Source organism: Saimiri boliviensis, chromosome 6 (assembly GCF_048565385.1).
Source record: "Saimiri boliviensis isolate mSaiBol1 chromosome 6, mSaiBol1.pri, whole genome shotgun sequence".
Classification (NCBI taxonomy): domain Eukaryota; kingdom Metazoa; phylum Chordata; class Mammalia; order Primates; family Cebidae; genus Saimiri; species Saimiri boliviensis.
This window is the reverse complement of record NC_133454.1, coordinates 53,435,693-53,455,143: the sequence shown is the minus strand read 5'-3', so window position 1 is coordinate 53,455,143 and position 19,451 is coordinate 53,435,693. Positions and strand designations below refer to the sequence as shown.

The 19,451-nt window shown below is 51.9% G+C and overlaps 1 protein-coding gene across 1 annotated transcript in view; it reads left to right on the top strand.

Annotated features, from left to right (window-relative positions):
- The window catches only part of TMPRSS13 (transmembrane serine protease 13), a 29,156-nt gene extending 11,830 nt beyond the window's left edge, over nt 1–17,326 (top strand). Inside the window, exons 3-13 of the mRNA XM_039471523.2 lie at nt 382–486; nt 3,073–3,195; nt 3,599–3,728; nt 5,643–5,735; nt 6,673–6,716; nt 7,455–7,617; nt 8,630–8,802; nt 11,969–12,067; nt 13,550–13,692; nt 13,844–13,996; nt 15,657–17,326. Coding sequence (XP_039327457.1) covers nt 382–486; nt 3,073–3,195; nt 3,599–3,728; nt 5,643–5,735; nt 6,673–6,716; nt 7,455–7,617; nt 8,630–8,802; nt 11,969–12,067; nt 13,550–13,692; nt 13,844–13,996; nt 15,657–15,683 — 1,253 coding nt within the window. The 3' untranslated portion in view covers nt 15,684–17,326. The remainder of the gene's footprint in view (nt 1–381; nt 487–3,072; nt 3,196–3,598; nt 3,729–5,642; nt 5,736–6,672; nt 6,717–7,454; nt 7,618–8,629; nt 8,803–11,968; nt 12,068–13,549; nt 13,693–13,843; nt 13,997–15,656) is intronic.
- Nucleotides 17,327–19,451: the final 2,125 nt, after the last annotated feature.

Below are 19,451 nucleotides of genomic sequence, written 5' to 3'. Positions count from 1 at the left end.
CAAGTAACCCTGGGCAAGTGATTTCACTTCCATGACCCTCAGTTTCCCCATCTATAAAATGAGCCTAATAAGACGCTGCTCATGAAGTTGCCGTGAGAATTAAGTGAGAGAACACAGGCAAAGTGCCTGGCTGGCCCAGGAAAGAACAGTAAAAGCCGGCTGCTGGTACCAGGCAGGGTGAGCTCAGTTTCCACATTTTCAGATGGGACAAAATTCATTAAATCATTCTGTTGATTATGTGCCCCATAAAATCTCATTCCAACTTCTGGGGCGGAGTGGTCCTCACAGGGCCCTCCTGGGCCAGCCTTGTTTCCCCTCCCCTCTCCACCTGGTCGGACTCCTCTTCAGCCTCACCTTCCCCTGCTGCCACCCTGCTACCAGGTACCAGCCTGCCCAAGTTCACCTGGCGGGAGGGCCAGAAGCGGCTGCCGCTCATCGGGTGCGTGCTCCTCCTCATCGCCCTGGTGGTGTCGCTCATCATCCTCTGTGAGTTGAATGGAGGGTGCAGGGGTGGGTTCTAGGCACCACCGGCAGAGGGGACCCAGGGATGGGGGCAGGTGGGGGGGACAGGTGTGGGGACCACCCACTCACCTGGCTACTGTGTCCAGAGAGGGACACTCTTGCAAATGGCCTTGGACTGTGCTGCCTCTGGGCCCCTTTGGAGTGTCCAGGTTAAGAGGGTGGAAGTCAGGGTCTGGGCTTGGGTCTCATCTGTGCCACTTACTACGCAGCGTACTTAGGCAAGGTAGTTAACCACCCTGAGCTCAGTTTCTGCACCTTCTGATGAGGCCAAGTTCATTCATTCCTTCCATTGACAATGTGCCCCCTAAGATCTCATTCCAACTTCACTAGATCATAAGGAATAAATAAGACAACAGCACAATTCCTGGAATAAAATCTAAAAAATACTAGCTATTTAAAAACACACATGAAAACACTGATGGAAAAAAACCTGTCAAGGGTATTCAGTCAGTGGGATGATATGCTCAGAGTTCAGGGGTTCAGGCCCCCTCAATCTCCCTGCTGTCTTCAGCAAAGATGCCCAGGACATGTCCCAGAGCTCTCTGCCCAGGTGAGCCCAGCACAGTGGGAAACTTTAGGCATCACAAATGTGCATGTACATTATTCGGTCCTGTCCTCAGGAAGATTACAGTCTCCTGGGGGAATAGCTGGAAATTATGAAGGGCAAATGCATTTGAGTGTGACTGTGAGGAGGGGGTGACAGCTGTGTGGGTGGATGCAGGGGATAGCTCCCTGTGGCTGTGGGACCAGATGAAGACCTGGAAGGTAGGACAGCAATTATGCCCAGCAGGGCATCCACACGGATGAGCAGCCACAGAAAATGTGGGAAGCCAGGTGGCAAGGACAGCATGGGGGAGAGGAAGGGACCTGTCTAACCAGAGTGGAGAAAGCACAATCAGGGACCTGGGGCCATCTGGTTCAGCAAGGCTGGGCCATGGTGTCGAGAGCTTTAAACCCCAGGCCAAAGAGTAGGGATTCTGCTAAAGAGGCAGCACCAGTGGTGGAGGGTGGAGTGGACCAGCACGTGGCAAGGCCTGCAGGCAGGGCTGTTGAAGGGGATTCTGAGGGAGGGGCAGTGTGCTGGCAGAGCAGGAATCAGTGCCACGCAGACCCCGGCTCTGCCACCAACCAGTGGTGGTAATTCGACAAGTCCATTAACATTCTGAGCCTCAGTTTCCCACCTATCTGACCAGATGGTGTGGTCACTGTCACAATGCACATAAAGGCCTCAGCACTGTGCCTGCTGTGACTTGCTGCCCTGCCACCCCTCCCTTTCCCACCACAGGGCACACTGCTCCATGAAAGCCATGGGAATGACCCATGGAGGGGTGAGATGGCACATACCGGTGGGCTCACAGAATAGAACTAAAGCTCTTGGCGTAGTTTCACAGCATTTCCTGAAGTCCCCAACAGCTCTGCCAGGGAGGCCTCTAGACTTCCAGGGCTAGGGAGGTGGCTTGACTCGTGCTAGTCACTGAGCAGCCACATAGCCCAGGCCTCCCGACTTCCCACCCAGCCCAGTGCCCTCTCCACTACACATCCACGTGGGGCCCCGAGAGCACTCCAAGGGGGACTGCCCAGGGTTCCCCAGGGGTTCAGAGCCCAGGGTGTGGGAGGAGGGACCAGCCCAAGAGATTAGGAAGGATTTGTGTCTGGGCCTGGAAGGAGCAGTCACACACAGGCAGCCTTTATTCTGGGTGACGGAGAGCACAGTAGGCCCTGGAGGAAAAGCAAAGCATGGGGCTGAGGAGCTGGTGGAGGAGGAGGGGCACCCGAGACTGTGAGGCAGCCAAGGAGAGGTGCCTCCAGGCAGGAGGGCCCACAGCCCCTGGTTTGGAAAGAGATTGCTGCTGGAGAGGGAGGAAATCGTGAAGCAGATTTGCACATATGGCTTGTAAAGCTGTTTCTTTTAGCCCCAACTTGTCTATGTGGGAATCGGCCACCTCGAATTGCTCATTGAATGAGAAGACATTTAAAGGCGTCAAGACAAGTCATGGGGAAAGAACTGAGCACAGGGGTGTCCCTCGTGCAGGGGAGAGAGAGAAGAAAAAAACCCAGAAGCTTCTGAGGCTGGAAGGATGGTCGCCTTTGAGAGCAGACAGACAGTGGTTGCATGTGTGACCGTGAGGACAGAAATTTATCTGCTGTGCCCCTGCGGAGCACAGAGAACATGGGATGGCAGAGGGGTTCTGAGAGGGAGGCTCTGGGATACTGGAGGAATTGGTTTCTTTGGCCACTACGTTGGCCAGCACGCAGGAAGGGGAGTTCCCAAGGTAATCCGCATCTCCACAGCACTCTCTCTCCCTCTTTCTCTGTCTCTGGGTCGCTGGCTGCTCTAGTCTGTCCGGTGCTGCCTGCTTGAAGGAGCTTTCTGGAGCATTCCGGAGCATTCCTAAGCAGCCTTTCTCTCCATACAGATGGGGGACAAGAGCCCCAGAGTTCAAGAGGGATTGCAGGTCGGTGTCTCAGAACCCCCAGGGCCTTGGGCTGCTCTGTGTCTCATCCCCGTGGGGCTGGCTGTGACCCAACTGTCTGCTTCTTCTTCTCCAGTCCGCTTCTGGCGGGGCCACACAGGGATCAGGTATAAGGAGCAGAGGGAGAGCTGTCCCAAGCATGCTGTTCGCTGTGACGGGGTAGTGGACTGCAAGCTGAAGAGTGATGAGCTGGGCTGCGGTAAGGGGGCTGGGCACGGGGGAGCACGTGCATGTGCGTGTGTGTGCGTGTGTGTGTGCATGTGTGTATCTGTGTGTGTGTGTGTGTTTGCGTGTGTGTGCGTGTATGCAATCCAGACCCATCAATTCCCTGTCCATTGGCTCCCATTTGAGCTGATACACAGTTTGTACCCGTCTGTAGCACTCCGGTGACTTTGCCTCGGCTCTCTCCATGGTGGGTGTCCTGGGCTTCTGAGTACTGGTTGACCACCAGGGCTCAGGCCACGGTCCTGCACTCTGCCCAGACCTCAGCAAGGAGTGCTGTCAGGACAGGAGCTTCTCAGAGCCTGACTCAGCTCATCCCCCAGGGGCTTGATGCTTTCTAGCTACTGAGGACCTGCTCTGCCTTTTTTTTCGCCCCGCAGTGAGGTTTGACTGGGACAAGTCTCTGCTTAAAATCTACTCTGGGTCCTCCCATCAGTGGCTTCCCATCTGTAGCAGCAACTGGAATGACTCCTACTCAGAGAAGACCTGCCAGCAGCTGGGCTTTGAGAGGTAACCCCTAAATCTGCCCCAGGGTCTAGGCTTCAGGTTCTTGGCAAGGTGTCTCAGCATGTTGCAGAAACGTCATGTTAAAAAGACTCGTGGGGACTGGGGCTGATCTCACTAGCCTCGGACACCCTCCAGGTATTCAGAGTCAGGGTCCCTGAGATCCTATGGGTCCAGAGCAAATTGTTTTCATGAGGCCAAAATACCGATGTATAGATCTACAATAGTATCAGATTCCCAGATGGTTCTTCGCATCAAAGCACCCTCACTTCCATGATCACATCCGGTGATCGTGGTTGTGGTCTTTCGACTTGGGGAGGCATGTGGGCAGGTCTTTTCTTCTTATCTCTGGGACTAGAAGCTCAGGTTGTGCAAAGCCCTTCAATGGACATTGAGCTATAGCTATTGTGGCTTGAGCCAGACCTCATCAAATGGAGAATGAAATGGGGCAGGTGAGGCCAGGCAAAATCCGAAGGATCTTTGGCTTTAAAGATTTTAAACCAATCAGGCAATGGTAGTAGGTGAGCATTGACCTTCCGCTTGAAGGAATGTCTGTTTTTCAGCCCAGGCACGCATCTCCATCCTTCCTCTTGCACTGAGTTTTCAAGCTAGGTCGTGGTGCAGTTTGTCGGTGTGTGCGAGGTTGTGACTAGAAGAGTTTAAGATCTCACTGTGGGTTCTCTACAGAAGCAGCACTGAAAACACCTGGGATGGGGGGTTAGGCTTTAGAACTAGTTCTCTACCCCGCCTCAGCCTATCCAGACCCAAGAATGCGAGATCAGAGCGATTCAAATGAAAGACCATGGACATCTTTTATCCATGAGTTGTGTGGCCTTATGCAAGCCTGAACTTCCCTTGGGCATTCAGGTGTTTGAATGTCATTTACTCAAAGAGCATTCATTGAGCTTTTATTATGTGCCAGAAACTGTGTAATACCTGGACACAAAGGAATAAGACAGGAACCCCCGCCTTGAAGCACCTCTAGTGTGGCTCAGTGAGAGAGGCTTGAACCAGTAACCACAGCACGATGTGAGGTGTACGATGAGAACCTGTGTGAAGCACTAACGGTACATAATGGAGAGGGCTCCTGACTGCACTGGAGGAGAGAGCGGATCACGGAGGGATGGGCCCTCTGGGTAGAGGAGCAGCAGAGCAAAGCGTCAGGCCAGACTGTCACGCGGGGGTGTACCATGTTCTGGAAATATACGTAAATTCCATGCAGAGAGTAGAACACATTAGAATCACCTGCCATGCTTACGAAAATGCACCTCGGAATCAGAATCTCTGGGATTAGGACTTATGAACCTGCTCAGCAAACTGCCCAAGGTGATTCTTAGGCACACCGTGGTCTGAGATCCAGTGGGCTTGCCCAGAGCTGCCCACGCTGTAATGTACAGATCAGTAATCTGGGATTCTTTTAAAACGCAGATTCAGATTCAATAGGCCAGGGGCAATGCCGCTGCTGCTTGTTCACAGATCGCAGTTTGGATAGAAAAGGGCTAGATTGGTGTTTCTCAAACTTGAGCGTGCACCTGTATCACTAGAGAACCTGTTCAAACAACGATCGCTGACCCACACCCAAGCTTCTGATTCAGGAGCATTGCTAATCTTAGTAACTGCCCAGGTAATGCTAATGCTAGCAGTCTACACTGTGAGAAATGCTGGGTAGTGCATAGGGCTGGGAGTCTTGGGGGGTAGTTGGGGGCAATGGGGGCAGTAGTGGAATATGTGGGAGGGGCTGCATTTTGTTGGGCCTGGACTGCTGCCTGGAGTTGGCCACCATTCGGACCATCACCGTCTGGCCTCTGTCAGCAGAGCTGGTGGGGCTCTAGGCCTGCTGGAGGGCTTGGGGTGAGTCTGTCTCCAGGGGGCTGACTCTTCTCCAGGGGGCTGACTCTTCTCCGTTCTCCTCCTTCGTAGTGCTTACCGGACAATGGAGGTTGCCCACAGGGATTTTGCCAACAGCTTCTCAATCTCAAGATACAACTCCACCATCCAGGAAAGCCTCCACAGGTATGGTGGGCAGGCAGGCTGTCGGTTTGTGAGCAGGGGAAGGAGTGGGTGGGAGGGGGTCTTTGAGTTAGGGAACCCCCTTCACTGTCTTTTCTAGGATCCAGCCCCCAGGAGTCCACTGTGGGTGTTCAGGGACATCTCAGAAATAGTCCTTATTCACCAAACTGCCTCCTGACTTAAACATTCTTATCTGAAGCTCAGTGCTGAGAGCAACTAGAGACCAGGGGCGCCCCTGGGAGTTCACCTGGTCATCAGAGGCAATTCATGAACCTTGGGACCGCCAGTTGGCCAGGTGTTTGGACTGAGAGCCGCAAGGAGTGCACCTGGACTGGGGAGGGAGAAGCGTCACTGGGGTTGGGGACAGGGTAGAGGGGCAGCAGTAGGGGACTGCCAGGTGTAGGCATCAGGGATGGGGAGGGCCATGTGGGAAGCACTGGAGGTTTGGGGGTGTCCTGCCAGCTAGCACTGTTTACCCTGCAGAGGGGAGAGAGGCCAGTCTCCAAAAGGAGTCATGATGAGGGAAGGGACGTGAATTCGCTGCCCCTGGAGGCCTGCTCTGCTGGGTGGTTTCTGCATCTGCACTGAGGAACTATGTCAGAGGAGCACCAGGCCATCTGCTCAGTTGTGAAAAGATGCTGGGACAATGAAGTCCTAAGTTCAAAGAACGTGGATCTGGGCCAATGCCTGCAATCTGTCACAAGAAAGCTAGTAGTGGGGATGAGAGTGGAGATGATTCGCGCTAAGCCACTCCCATTCGGAGAAAGCACTAGAAGGGAGAATGTCCTACTGGGAAGGAGAAGCTTAGAATCTCCTTCTTCCTGTAAAAAGGGTAGCTTCCTTGGAAACGGATGGGAACTGAGCAGGAGTCAATCAGGAAGGCTTTCTGGAGGAGGTGGCTAATGTGCCCTTTTCCTGCTTTCTGTGTCTCCCCCTGCAGGTCGGAATGCCCTTCCCAGCGGTATATCTCTCTCCAGTGTTCCCGTAAGATGCTCTTCTTCTTGGATTGTGGCCAGTGTCATGTAGGAGTAAAGGGCAGAGGGGCAGGACCCCTCCAAGGGAGATATTTGGCAGTGGGGTTCAAGTCAGGAGCAGTGTCTTAGCCAGCAGGCCTGCTTCAGGGCTGGAGTCCCTGTAAGGCACTGGTGCAGCCCAGGATAACATTTCCCCTACTTCTGACTGGTAAGGGCTCAGCCCAGCAACCTCTTATTCCAAGGAAGCTGCCTGAGTCTCCCGTGCAACAGGGGAAGTGTATTCCTCCTAAGTTTAGAAAGAATAGAGACCCCTATTACAATGCTTGTCAATTCAGGGTTATGTTAGAACTGGTCTGCATTCCTGTGCTCCTAATGGCAGTCCTGACACTTACCATCGTAACCCCAGTGCCTGGCACAGTGCCCAAAGCTTGGGACAATGAGAAAGCATTTGCCAAATCAATGAAAGAATGAATGAAGGGGAAGAAAGAGGAACCTGCCTGGGGTCAAACTTCCCACTGAATGATCCCAGAAAGCCACCCCACCATGTGGTGGCTCTGCTGTCACAGGAACTGCTGCAGCGTAGCAGATGAGGGAGCAAAGTCCATCCAGGGGAGGGTGGGTGCCTTTCAGGAAGGGGCTGCCTGAGCCTGTCCTGGCCCTGGGAGCATGGCAGAGGCATCCTGATCAGGAACTCGGGAAGAACCCTGGGAGAAGCAGGGTTCGTGGTACATCTACTTCTTTCCCACAGACTGTGGACTGAGGGCCATGACCGGGCGGATCGTGGGAGGGGCGCTGGCCTCGGAGAGCAAGTGGCCTTGGCAAGTGAGTCTGCACTTCGGCACCACCCACATCTGTGGAGGCACGCTCATTGACGCCCAGTGGGTGCTCACTGCCGCCCACTGCTTCTTTGTGTAAGTGCCTGAGAAGCAGGTGATTTGACACTGCCCAGGGTTGGGGACCGCGAGGAAGGGCAGACTGCTGGCTGATGTCTCTGGGTGTGAATCCAGCCCCCATGGGACAGTTGACACTGTGTGGTTTGGGCGTTCACTTGGTCCTGAGTGTGTGGGTTGTGGGCGTTTGTTCTGAGCTAGGCCCAAGGATGAGAAAGTCCCACTGACGGCCCCGAGAGAGAGAGAGAGAGAGAGGCAGGCAGGAAGAGGGACTGAGGGCCTGCCCCTGAAGAACAGGGTGAAATGAAAAAAGACTGTGGGTTTGCTGCTGCTTCCTGCAACTGAAACTCATAGCAGGGGAGGCCAAGTTATCCCAGAAACTGGGGGCTAGGGATTGCAAGGAGTGTACTGTATCCGCTTCTAATAGTCACCAGTTGGCTTAGTGTCTTTGCGGACCCACAGCCCAGGCTGGTGGGCAGCAAACAGCTCTGAGACCAGGCCTCAGGGGCACTGGCCTCCCTAGTAATGAATCTTCAGTGTGTCACTTTGTCCCGTCTGAATTTGCTGAGGATAATAATACTGAGATCTTATCAGTACAAGCCCTTGACCCTGTTGGGTGAGTGAATCTGTGCCTCCTACCCCCAGCTCCAGCACCCTCTGCAGCACTCAGGCTTGTCAGCATGTCAGTTCCTATCGAGGCCCCAGAGCTTCAGCATGACAGAAGTCAAAGGCTCTTGTTTGATCCTTGGTGGCTTGCAGAGGAGATAGTGGGGGGTGAGTGCCACACAGAGGTCTTACCCATCCTTTCCTCTTTATTACTCTAAGGTGCAGAGTTGCAAGCTCATAAGTTTTGGAGGGCTTGGGCGATTGCTTTGGACTCCAGGGATAAGATGGAGGGAGTCCTCCAGAGGTCATTTTATCCATGCTCCTGCCTCCAAGCTGGTCCTCTGGCAATGGCTCTTATAGGCAGCAGAGGCTGCCAGTGAATGCTGCCAGGCAGGTCCTGGACCACACTCCTTGGTGGCTCTTGCAGGACCCGGGAGAAGATCCTAGAGGGCTGGAAGGTGTACGCGGGCACCAGCAACCTGCACCAGCTGCCTAAGGCAGCCTCCATAGCCGAGATCATCATCAACAGCAACTACACCGATGAGCAGGACGACTATGACATTGCCCTGATGCGGCTATCCAAGCCCCTGCCCCTGTCCGGTGAGCAAATCTGCACTCCCCCCACCTCTGCCCCAGCCCCAGCACCCTCTGCAGCCCTTGATCTTGTCAGCATCTGTTAACTCACATCCGGCCCCCAAAGCTTCAGCATGGCAGAAGTCAAAGACTCTTAAAGATCTCTATCTGGAGCACTTCTGTTTTATAATTGGGGAAACTGACACCCAAGGGTTATAAATAAGTTTGCTCCAAATGACACGTCTCACATTACAAATCGATGACAGAGCCAGGGCTTAGATACTGATCTTAATCAATAGATCGAATTCTTTCACTGGTATTAACTGAGCACCTAGGGGCCAAACACTGTGGGAGGCATTTTACACATGTGATTTCATTTACTCTTCACAACCAACCCTGTGGAGCAGGTAAATGTTATTATCTTCATTTGACATGTGAGGAAATGGAGCTTTACGGAGAGATAATTACCCAAGGCCACAAGTGATAGGTGGTAGCTCCAGGATTAGAACTAGGTCCATCTGATTCTCAAGCAATGCTCTCCCAAGCCAGCTCTGGGCTGGCAAATTGCTCACCCTGCAGTCGAGAACATAAGCTGAGTACACTTTTTTTTTTGGAGACTGAGTTTCGCTCATTACCCAGGCTGGAGTACAATTGCGTGATCTTGGCTCACCGCAACCTCTGCCTCCTGGGTTCAGGCAATTCTCCCGCCTCAGCCTCCTGAGTAGCTGGGACTACAGGTGTGCACCACCATGCCCAGCTACTTTTTGTATTTTTAGTAGAGACGGGGTTTCACCATGTTGACCAGGATGGTCTCGATCTCTTGACCTCGCGATCCACCTGCCTCAGCCTCCCAAAGTGCTGGGATTATAGGCGTGAGCCGCCGCGCCCAGCCACTGAGTACACTTTCAAACAACTAATTGCTACGATGTTGCTGCTAAGGACCAAATGAGGCTACACAAAGGGAATGCTGCAGAGGTTCTCAAAAGATCACTGCGACCAGGGGATGTCAAGATTTCATTCATTCATTCATTCATTCATCCATTCACTCATTTGTTCACTTATCAAATACTATGTGCCTACTATATGGTCAGCCCTATAGCACAGTGGCAAATAGAAATAAAACAGGTGACATACACCAAGACGACCAGTAGAGGCCAATTATGCGATGTTTTGGGGGAGCTGGAGCTATGGTGGCATAGGCGGGAGCAGCTAATCATCCTGGCAGACTAGGGGAAGCTCAGCAGATAGCCAAGGTGGGTCCCGAGAGGACTGGAGGAGACAAGGAAAGGGGGCTCAGGCAGGACCCTGAAGAATGGAGCCAGAGCTCTCTGGCATAAGCGGTCATATAGGTGGGAAAGGGAAAAGGAATGCCGGGATTTCCGGAAGCCTTGGAGGACTTTGGTTAGCCCAGCCATTCTCGAGCTCTGAGCCTGTGAGCTGGTGTTTCCTTGCCCATTAATTATGGAGGCGGTGTCTATCATGAGGCAGAGGAGTTAGATCATCAGAGTGGAGTGAGGAGGAGGATCCCTGGGAAGAGCTCGGATGGACAGCGCGGGCCAAGAACCATGCCCACGCAGCGTCGCACCCACTCGCAGCCACGCCCCCACACGACATGCCTACCAGCCCTTCGGCAACTCCAGCCTTGTCTGTGGAGCCCAGGGCTGAGGTGAGGGCTGCCCGCTGCTTCCTGCCCTGCCGCTCAGCATGCAAGAAGGGCACAGCCTGCAGGACCAGAGCAGGCCTTCTCACCTTGTCAAACCCAGGCTGCATTTGGCTAAACATCCACATCTTACTTCTCCCCCACCCCCCACCCCTTAATGTTATTTGGAATTCCAAAACAAATTACGTAATTCCTAAAACCAAATGAAGGCTATTCGCACATTGCATATGCTTTTCAAATGTAGTAGTCTCTCTCCTGACTGATAGGCTTTTGGGCAGGAAGCAGGTCCTTAGTCTGAGAATCACAGCTCAGATATATGTAGTCCTGTGGCCAGAATATGTGTCTTGATTTTTCGTTTAGAAATCAGGACAGATTTTCTTAAACTCATTTGGCAGGTGGAGCACTTAGAAGTCACAGTACTTTCGCTTGTGAAAATTCACTGATAAATTTAATTCCCCCATAGAAAACAGTGACAACACGTAACAATGGATCATAAAACAGTGTTAACCTGTTTTTAAAACTTTACATCTCAAAAAGGGACGTAGGAAAGAAATCCTATTTTGCATTTTTGTTAATAATGCATGCTATCCCTTCATCTATTTTTTGTGTACTCTGTAGCAGACCAAAAAGTGGGGTAGACACCAATGTTTAAAGCCTAATTCCAATGTATGAGAGAAGAATTTAAAATCATCTTTCCCATCTACGCTTCCTGCCTTCTCTCTCTCTCTTTAAACATTTATTGAGCACTTAATATGTGAGAGACGTTGTCTTAGGTGCAGAATACTGCAGTGAATATAATAAATGGTTGAGAATACTGCAAACATCCTATCAACTGATATTTTCCCCTTGCAAACTGGGTTTTTTTGTCAATGCCCTGGTCCACCTAGGGACACCAGTCCTCAGAGCTTATGAAGTGATACGTAATGGCAACTTCTGAACATAATATTTCTGAGTATGGGACCAAGTTAGCAGGGATTTTGTGGTCTGTGTCTCTAGGAATGTGTTTCCTGTTTGGTGAGATTTCTTACCTTGTCCTGGGCAAATATTTGGAGGGAGAGCCACAGGCCCTGGGCAACCCGTGGGTACCCTCGCCAGACCAGGCTGGACAGACCACTGAGATGCCACAGTCATAATATGTGCGCCTTAGCCTGCTGCTATTCCTTGCTCTAATGGAAAGACATGGAAGAGGCTCCATCAGGAGAGACTCTCGGTGGAGAGAGACCCTCAGCTGCCCAGTAGCAGCTTGTACAAGGGAACTTGCAAAGCTTCCGCATCTGCCCACAGGGAAACCACTGAAATGAGAATGGCTTTGAGGACTCTGGTAGCCTCCGAAGGCTGGTGGGTTATGATAAATTGATCAAGTTTTGTGTCTGGTCAGTCTAAGGCTCTGGAGGATTTGGAACCACTCCAGAGGCAAGGATTCATGTTCTAGGAGCCCCCTCCTTGGCCCCAGAGTGGTTCTGCCCCTGCTTCCTTCCCCCACTGAAAGTCTCAGCCTTGTTCCTTGAGTGACATCTGGAGGTCTTGTTGCAGCTCACATCCACCCTGCCTGCCTCCCCATGCATGGACAGACCTTTAGTCTCAATGAGACCTGCTGGATCACAGGCTTTGGAAAGACCAGGGAGACAGATGGTAAGAGGCAAAGCTGTTTGGTTGCATGTGTGTGTTCATGTGCAAGTGCATGTATACATGTGTGTATGTGTGTAAGCAATGTGTCTGGGTGTACAGATGAGGGCCTATGTGGATGAGTTTGGGTATACAGATTCATGGGCTTGGGTGTGAATGTGTGTGCATATAGACACCGGTGTGTATGCCAGTGCAATCACTGTGACACTGCCCTCCATCAAGACCACCTGGAAAACTGTTGTAGTTGAATTCACCACTCATTGCAATGAGAGAGAGAGAACACACCATGGAGAGTCATGGAGCCTCTCCACAAGAGGGTGTCAGAGGGGCCTGCTCATAGGATTTGGGTGGCTTGGGGAGGGCTCAAAGATGCAGGACTTTTGTCTAAATTGGATGGTGTCAGGAAGCAGGGGTTACTCTATGATTGGGAACCTTAATAATCTTATCTAGGGTCCGGTGGCTCACACCTGTAGTCCCAGCACTTTGGGAGGCCGAGGTGGGCAGATCGCTTGAGCCTAGGAGTTCAAGACTAGCCTGGGCAACATGACGAAATCCCATCTCTACAAAAAATAGAAAAATTAGGTGGGCATGGTGGTGTGCGCCTGTAGTCCCAGCCACGAGAGTGGCTGATGCAGGAGGATCATCTGAGCCTAGGGAGGTCGAGGCTACAGTGAGCCATGATCGTGCCACTATACTCTAGCCTGGGCGACAGAGTGAACCCTATCTCAATTAAAAAAATTCTTATCTAGAAGCTCTAAGAGGTAAGGAAGCAGCAGTTACTCATATTGGCCAGGAGAGGGGGCTGTTTGGTAGTGTTGTGGTTTTGCACAGTGACCTTGGTTTTGTCTGGCCTTAAACATGAAGTGGTCTTGTTTTCAAGTTATCCCAATCACAGAGCGCCTTGTCCTGTGAGATTGCTTACTTTGAGAAGGATGACCCCGCTGTTAGACTCAGGCCACGTCCACACATCAGGACTGCTTTTCCCTCCCTCCATGAGGCAGAGTGATACTGATCTGGGCACAGCCTTCTCGTCTTGACTCCATACCTGACTACCTGTGTGACTGTGGACAGGTCACATCTCCAGCCCCAGGCTTCCCCACCTGTAAATGGATTAATGTCACCTGCTCTATTTAGGGCACATAACTTCCAAAAATAAACAAAGCGATATGTCTGAGGGTGCTTTGAATGTAGGCAAGTGCTGGGCAATGTCAGGAAGCCTGATAGGCTTGTGAGTTTGTCTGTGTACATGGATGTCTCTGTCTCACATGCAGTGAGCTGTGTCTTGTGTGAGGGCATGTGTGCCCATATGCCCTGGGTGTCCAACCACAGAGGACTTCCTTTGGGTCAGAGCCAGACACAGGCATGACACCCTCCATTCCCAGGAGGCTGTGAATCTGGGTCTTGGGGTGGCAGCTGGAAGGCCAGGAAGCTATCCAGAATCTCACTGGCTTCTCATCCTCTGTCTCCTCCACCCCCACTTTCCTGAAGACAAGACATCCCCCTTTCTCCGGGAGGTGCAGGTCAACCTCATTGACTTCAAGAGATGCAATGACTACTTGGTCTATGACAGTTACCTTACCCCAAGGATGATGTGTGCTGGGGACCTTCGTGGGGGCAGAGACTCCTGCCAGGTGAGGGTGCCTGTGGGTGGGGCTCATGACGCAGGACCCTGGAGATGGAGGAGGCTGAGGTGTTGGGGCTGGGGTGGGAGTTCGGACCCCAGCCTTTCCTTCTCACAGACCACGTGTCCCATCCTGCGCATGGGTCCCCTCTCCCCTGTAGGGAGACAGCGGGGGACCTCTTGTCTGCGAGCAGAACAACCGCTGGTATCTGGCAGGTGTCACCAGCTGGGGCACAGGCTGTGGCCAGAGAAACAAACCTGGTGTGTACACCAAAGTGACAGAAGTTCTTCCCTGGATTTACAGCAAGATGGAGGTAAGAGCCCTGCACCAGGACACTGCCCCCAGCAGCCTGGGGACTTTCTAACGGGGGACTCTGGAAGAGCACTCAGGCTTTCCCTGGGGTGTAGGCAAAGGTCCGCTCAGCATCCCACACTTAGGGCTGTTCGGGGCAGGGGCAGATGTGACGCCTGGGGTCAATCCCAGCTGCCTGTGCTTCTCTTCCGAGGGTGGCAAAGGGTGGGCCTGCAGGTCGGGCAGGCAGTTGCTGAGCAGATGTTCTCCCAGAAGTACTTTTTTTTTTTGAGACGGAGTTTCACTCTCGTTACCCAGGCTGGAGTGCAATGGTGCGATCTCGGCTCACCGCAACCTCCGCCTCCTGGGTTCAGGCAATTCTCCTGCCTCAGCCTCCTGAGTAGCTGGGATTACAGGCACGCGCCACCATGCCCAGCTAATTTTTTGTATTTTTAGTAGAGACGGGGTTTCACCATGTTGACCAGGATGGTCTCGATCTCTTGACCTCGTGATCCACCCACCTCGGCCTCCCAAAGTGCTGGGATTATAGGCTTGAGCCACCACGCCCGGCCCAGAAGTACTTTTTGTGTGTGTAAGTTTGCAATGGATGTTGAAAAAGTTTCAGTGTCTGCAGGGGATTTTGCGATAGTTGTTGCTATCAAGCACGTATGCATGAGAACTCGCTCTTCATGGGCTTTCCCAGCTCTATTTGTTGGAGTCTTTTGGGGTTTTGTTGTTGTTGTCGTTGTCATTTTTTAAAAACACAAGTGACTCCATTTTGACTGACAAGTTTCACAGCTGTCACCAGAATGCTCCCCAAGAACTACAATTCTTCCCCTTTCCCACTTAAAATATTTCTACAGCACCTCACTGCTATCATAAAAGAGTATCAAGTAATAAAATAAAAAGTTATTTTGTATTGTTTGACTAGCTTTAACTGGTATCCAGCCTCAGAAGTCATTGCTCAGGTCAAACTGAACCACCAACTCTTCAGTTTGTGCCTTGCCTTGCCCTTGGCCTTTGAAATCCTTTATCCACCCTACAGAGTCCCCTCTCCCACTCCTACCCTCTCATCTGCCATTTTTCTTACCGAAGAACTCTGACTAATCTCTCAAAATCAGCCATTTACAATGCCTGGAATATACTTGGCATTTACTGTTTATTGTTATAAATGGAGGATGAATGAATAAACAAATGCAAAGAATAAAAGGTGACCTCACCTCCGTGCCGGCCCCAGTGCTACTCTCCTGTCCCCAAGGATGGCCGAGGTGTGAGCTCACACAGGCCGTTGGTGGTGGAGTGACAGGAGGCCTCCCTCCATGGCAGGAATTTGGGTGTCAGAAAACAGGGATCTGCCTGCAACTCTGCTGACCCAGTTGAGACCCTGCCTTCTCTGGGCCTTCAGCCTTTAGCTGTAAAACAGGGGGTCCTCTGCAGTCTTCCCATTCTCTGCCAGGGGCACCAGGGAGACCTCGGATGGGGGAGCAGGGAAGACTTCAGAAATCCAGGGCAGAGAGGCCCTCTGAGCTTGCCCCCATCCTTTCCCTCTGCTGTCCTTCCACAGACAGGCAGTGCCAGGTGACAGCTGGGCAAAATGACAGGCTCTGAATCCCAACCTTGGGCTTCTGAGCTCCCTGCCCAGCTGGCCCACCCTCACCCTCTTCTCCTGTTCTCTTTCTCAGAACGAGGTACGCTTTGGAAAATCCTAACCAGCTGGCCTGCTGCTCCACACAGCACTGGCGGCTGTGAAGACTCTGGCCACAGTGACTGGCCATGCGTGACATCATCTGAGCTAATGGTCACCAGGCACCGTTGGACTCCCTCCTTCACTGTCAGCTGCCTCTGTGTGTGTGTGTGTGTGTGTGTGTGTGTGTGTGTTTGTGCATATGTGTGCATTGCTACTCTCCCAAGTTTTTCAGAAACCAGCAGAGCTGTCAACTCTTCTAGAAATTCCAGGCTGGAAATTACCTGGAGACAAGAGCTTGAGCACCGCAGACGTTCCTACAGGGGTGTCCATAGATGGATGGAGGAGGTGAAGCCCAGAGCCCAAGGAAGGGCCTGAAATTCTGGCTTCTTTGACCCTCACTTACAGACTAGCCCAGTGCGGGCAGATGCCAGTGGCCCAGGTGACACCATTGCTGTCCCAAGATGGAGCGCAGGTTTTGGTGGATGTAGCTTCCCAGCGCCTGGACCGTCTTGGGTGGAAAGTCGCTCCCATGGGCGTTACGAGCATTGAGCCCTCATCCAGACCTGCTGCTGGTGCCCTGGATGTCACCAGTTGGGCTGTGCTATGGCTAACCCGGCTGACATCTGAGAAGAGGATTCACTGTACTCATTTGATCACAAGCTGCTGGGTCGGGTTTTATTTTAATTTATTTTTATATTTAAGAAATGAAAATACAGGTATTTTGAAAGATTTGCGAAAAAGTCCAGAGCCTTGACAGCATCAATCAGCCCAAGACCCCCAGGGGACTCATGGGAAATGTCGTATTTTAGAGTCCTACAGAATATTTCTGACCTCAAGGCACTGGATGAAGAAACTGGACAAAGTCCTCAGGATGGACATGTCCCAAATCACTACAGCATCTGGAGCCCCTGGGAGATACTCAGGGAAACAAATCCTCATTTGGGCTGGTGAGCAAATCCAACATGACGAGGTCCACTGTTACTGCATCCACGGGTTCTGACGAAGACATGAAGAAATGGATGCTGGTCCTGTGCAGGCTCCCAGGGGCCCCGGAGAGGTCCGGGGGGACAGCATCTCTTGTTCCCAGGGGCTGTCCTGGGACTTTGCAGAAACCAGCAGAGCTGTCAACTCTTCTCCAAATCCCAGGCTGGAAATTACCTGGAGACAAGAGCTTTCTTCTCAGCATTCTCCACCTTTCTGTTTCCCAGTTGTTCCAGAAAGTTAGCACTGATATAAAAACTGCCATGGAGAGAAAGCTAACATGGTCCCCAGACAGCCTTCTGAAGGATCCAATTGGCCCTGCTCCTGCAAATCATCTATGTGCCCGGACTCACCAGCTAAAAGAGCGGGCCTTCCCCAGCCTTTTCTCTGAGGCACCTATTCCTCCACCAACCCTGCTCCTCTCACCTTCCTGGGGCCCATCGGGGGCTTTTGTGGTGCTGTGCTTCTCAGACGTGGGATCCAAGCAGATCAGCCCAGCCCAGCCCAGCTCAGGCAGGCCGTGGCCGCTCAGGGGAAAGACTGCCGCAGAAGAGCAGGCTGGAGAGCCGGACAGGGGCTGATGGGGCTGCGTACACTGGGGAATGTTACCAAGGCTGGGAAGGAGGCCACATTCCTGTCTGCAGCAGTCCCTAGTGATGGTCTGCAGCAATAAAAGTTGTGTGACCTGAGGCATCTGTCTTTGGATGTTTTACTGGTACAAATTGAGGTTGCCTACCCTGATGCCCAGACATTCTCAGTTTTGGTTCTTAGTTTTGGTTCCTCGTCTTTGGGTTCTGCTCTTTTAGCCATACATTCATGTATTCATCCATTCACCAACCACATCCGTGCCCACTCTGTGCCGGGTACTCATACTAGGCCCAGAAGTTACAGAGGGCATGACAGCATTCTCAAGGAACCGGGTCATGACCCAGTGTGATGGAAACTGTGATTGAATGTGGACACCATGCTCGGAACATGCACAAAACAACCACGAGCCACACCTAGAGACGTCAGGGAAGCTTTACAGAGGAGGTCAGGTTTGGAATGAACCTTCGCAAAGCAGGTGGGGTCAGAGGAAGGGCACTCCAGGGCATGTTCCCACCCTCTTCCTCTTCTTCCACTTCTGCCTTTGCTAGCTCACCAACAGGTATATTGACAAGGAAGCCCCAAAGCTTACTCAGCTATTTCCAAGAAAATGGAAAATGGTGGTCCCACTGGCCTCTGAATGATCTACCCCTTCTTGAGCTGCACTTTTCCTGCATTGACTATATTGACCTTAACCATTACTAGCCCACTGGTGGATCCCCAGCTCCATCCTGGAACCCCAAGTAACCAGTGGGCTCATAATCCCCAGCATGCCAGCCACAAGCACAGAATTCTCCAGATTTCCCCACGTGCATCCAGCCTCTGGACACCTAGAACTTGATTGCTTTAGTCTTTCATGTCAATGCCAGGGAAAGCTCTTCTTTTGATTCCTTTCTTGCTTCATCTATGCAAGAAAGAATGGGGGAGATGGCAGGTGCCATATTCCTAGGAGGGGTGACACTGACTTTAATAGATCCCACAGTTTCTCACAATTTCATCTGAACCCAATTGAAATTTATTTCACATCCACATTAACAGTCCAGTAAGGGTGTTCTGATCAGAGGGCGGTTTTCCTCCACATGCTTTTTCCATCTTGGAAGCTTGTCATCATCCACATTGTTATCTACTTCTAACCAGAAAGAAAACATAAAAAAAGGCTCATTCACTCCTTAAGCGTTGTGGCCCAGAAGCCATTTTCACTCACGTTTTCTTGGTGCAAACATGTCCTACGTGCCGTGTGGCACCACCTAGACAAAGTTGGGCTGGGAAAGGCAGTCTTTGGCTGATTCCCCTGCAAGAGCCAGTGCCCATTTCAGAGGATGACCAGTCATCTCCATTCACCGTAGGAGCTGGCTGCATCCCCAGAAGCCCAGCCTGGGCAGAGAGTTAGGGCTTAGGCCATTTCTGTTCCTTTCCCCTTAGAAAGCAGACACTTTCCCTTCTCTCTCAGGGGATTCTTCTTAGGACATAAATTGCTTGGCAGGGTTGTAGGGGTATGGGAGGGGGACAGGGAAATAAGGTAGAGGAAAAGCAGGATCTATATGGGAAAAGAAAAATACATTTCTTTGGCTCAGGATATCTATAGAGGCTGCCAAAATTATGGATGGAGGGGGGTGATGGGTTATTCTAAACTGGCCCAGAATCTCCAGGGAGCTACGTGTGTTTTGGGCAGGCAGGGGGTTGCAGTGACATTGTCCTATGTCCCTGGAGCCCAGAGACCTCCAAGTACCAGCCACACCTTCTGTCTTTGTCAACTCTTGACTGCTGAATTTCCATAGAATTTTCCTGGGAAAGGAGCACCAAGTGAGTGTGCTGGGAGGGAGGAGGGGGAGACTGTTGGGAGTGATGATGGCTCTTTGCAGAAGGAGCCACTTACAGCCTAGCAGGTGCTCCAGCTGCCTCTGGGCTTTGGTTAGATTCCAAGGGGCCATTGTTCCCCATAATCACTTAGCTGAGGTCCTGATGCAATTGAGTGGACATGGGGACGCACATGTGAATTCCCTACGATGGTCATGATGAGGATAACGATAATAATAGCCAGCATTTGCTGAACGTTTGCTATGTGCCACATGCTATGCTGGACACCTGATGTATATTATCTCCTGTGAGCACAAGAATCCCATGAAGTGGGCATTGTCATTATCCCTATTTTATAGGCGAGGAAACAAAGGCCAAGAGAAGTGAAATAAGCATCCCAAACTACAGGACAGCTGCATGGCAGAGG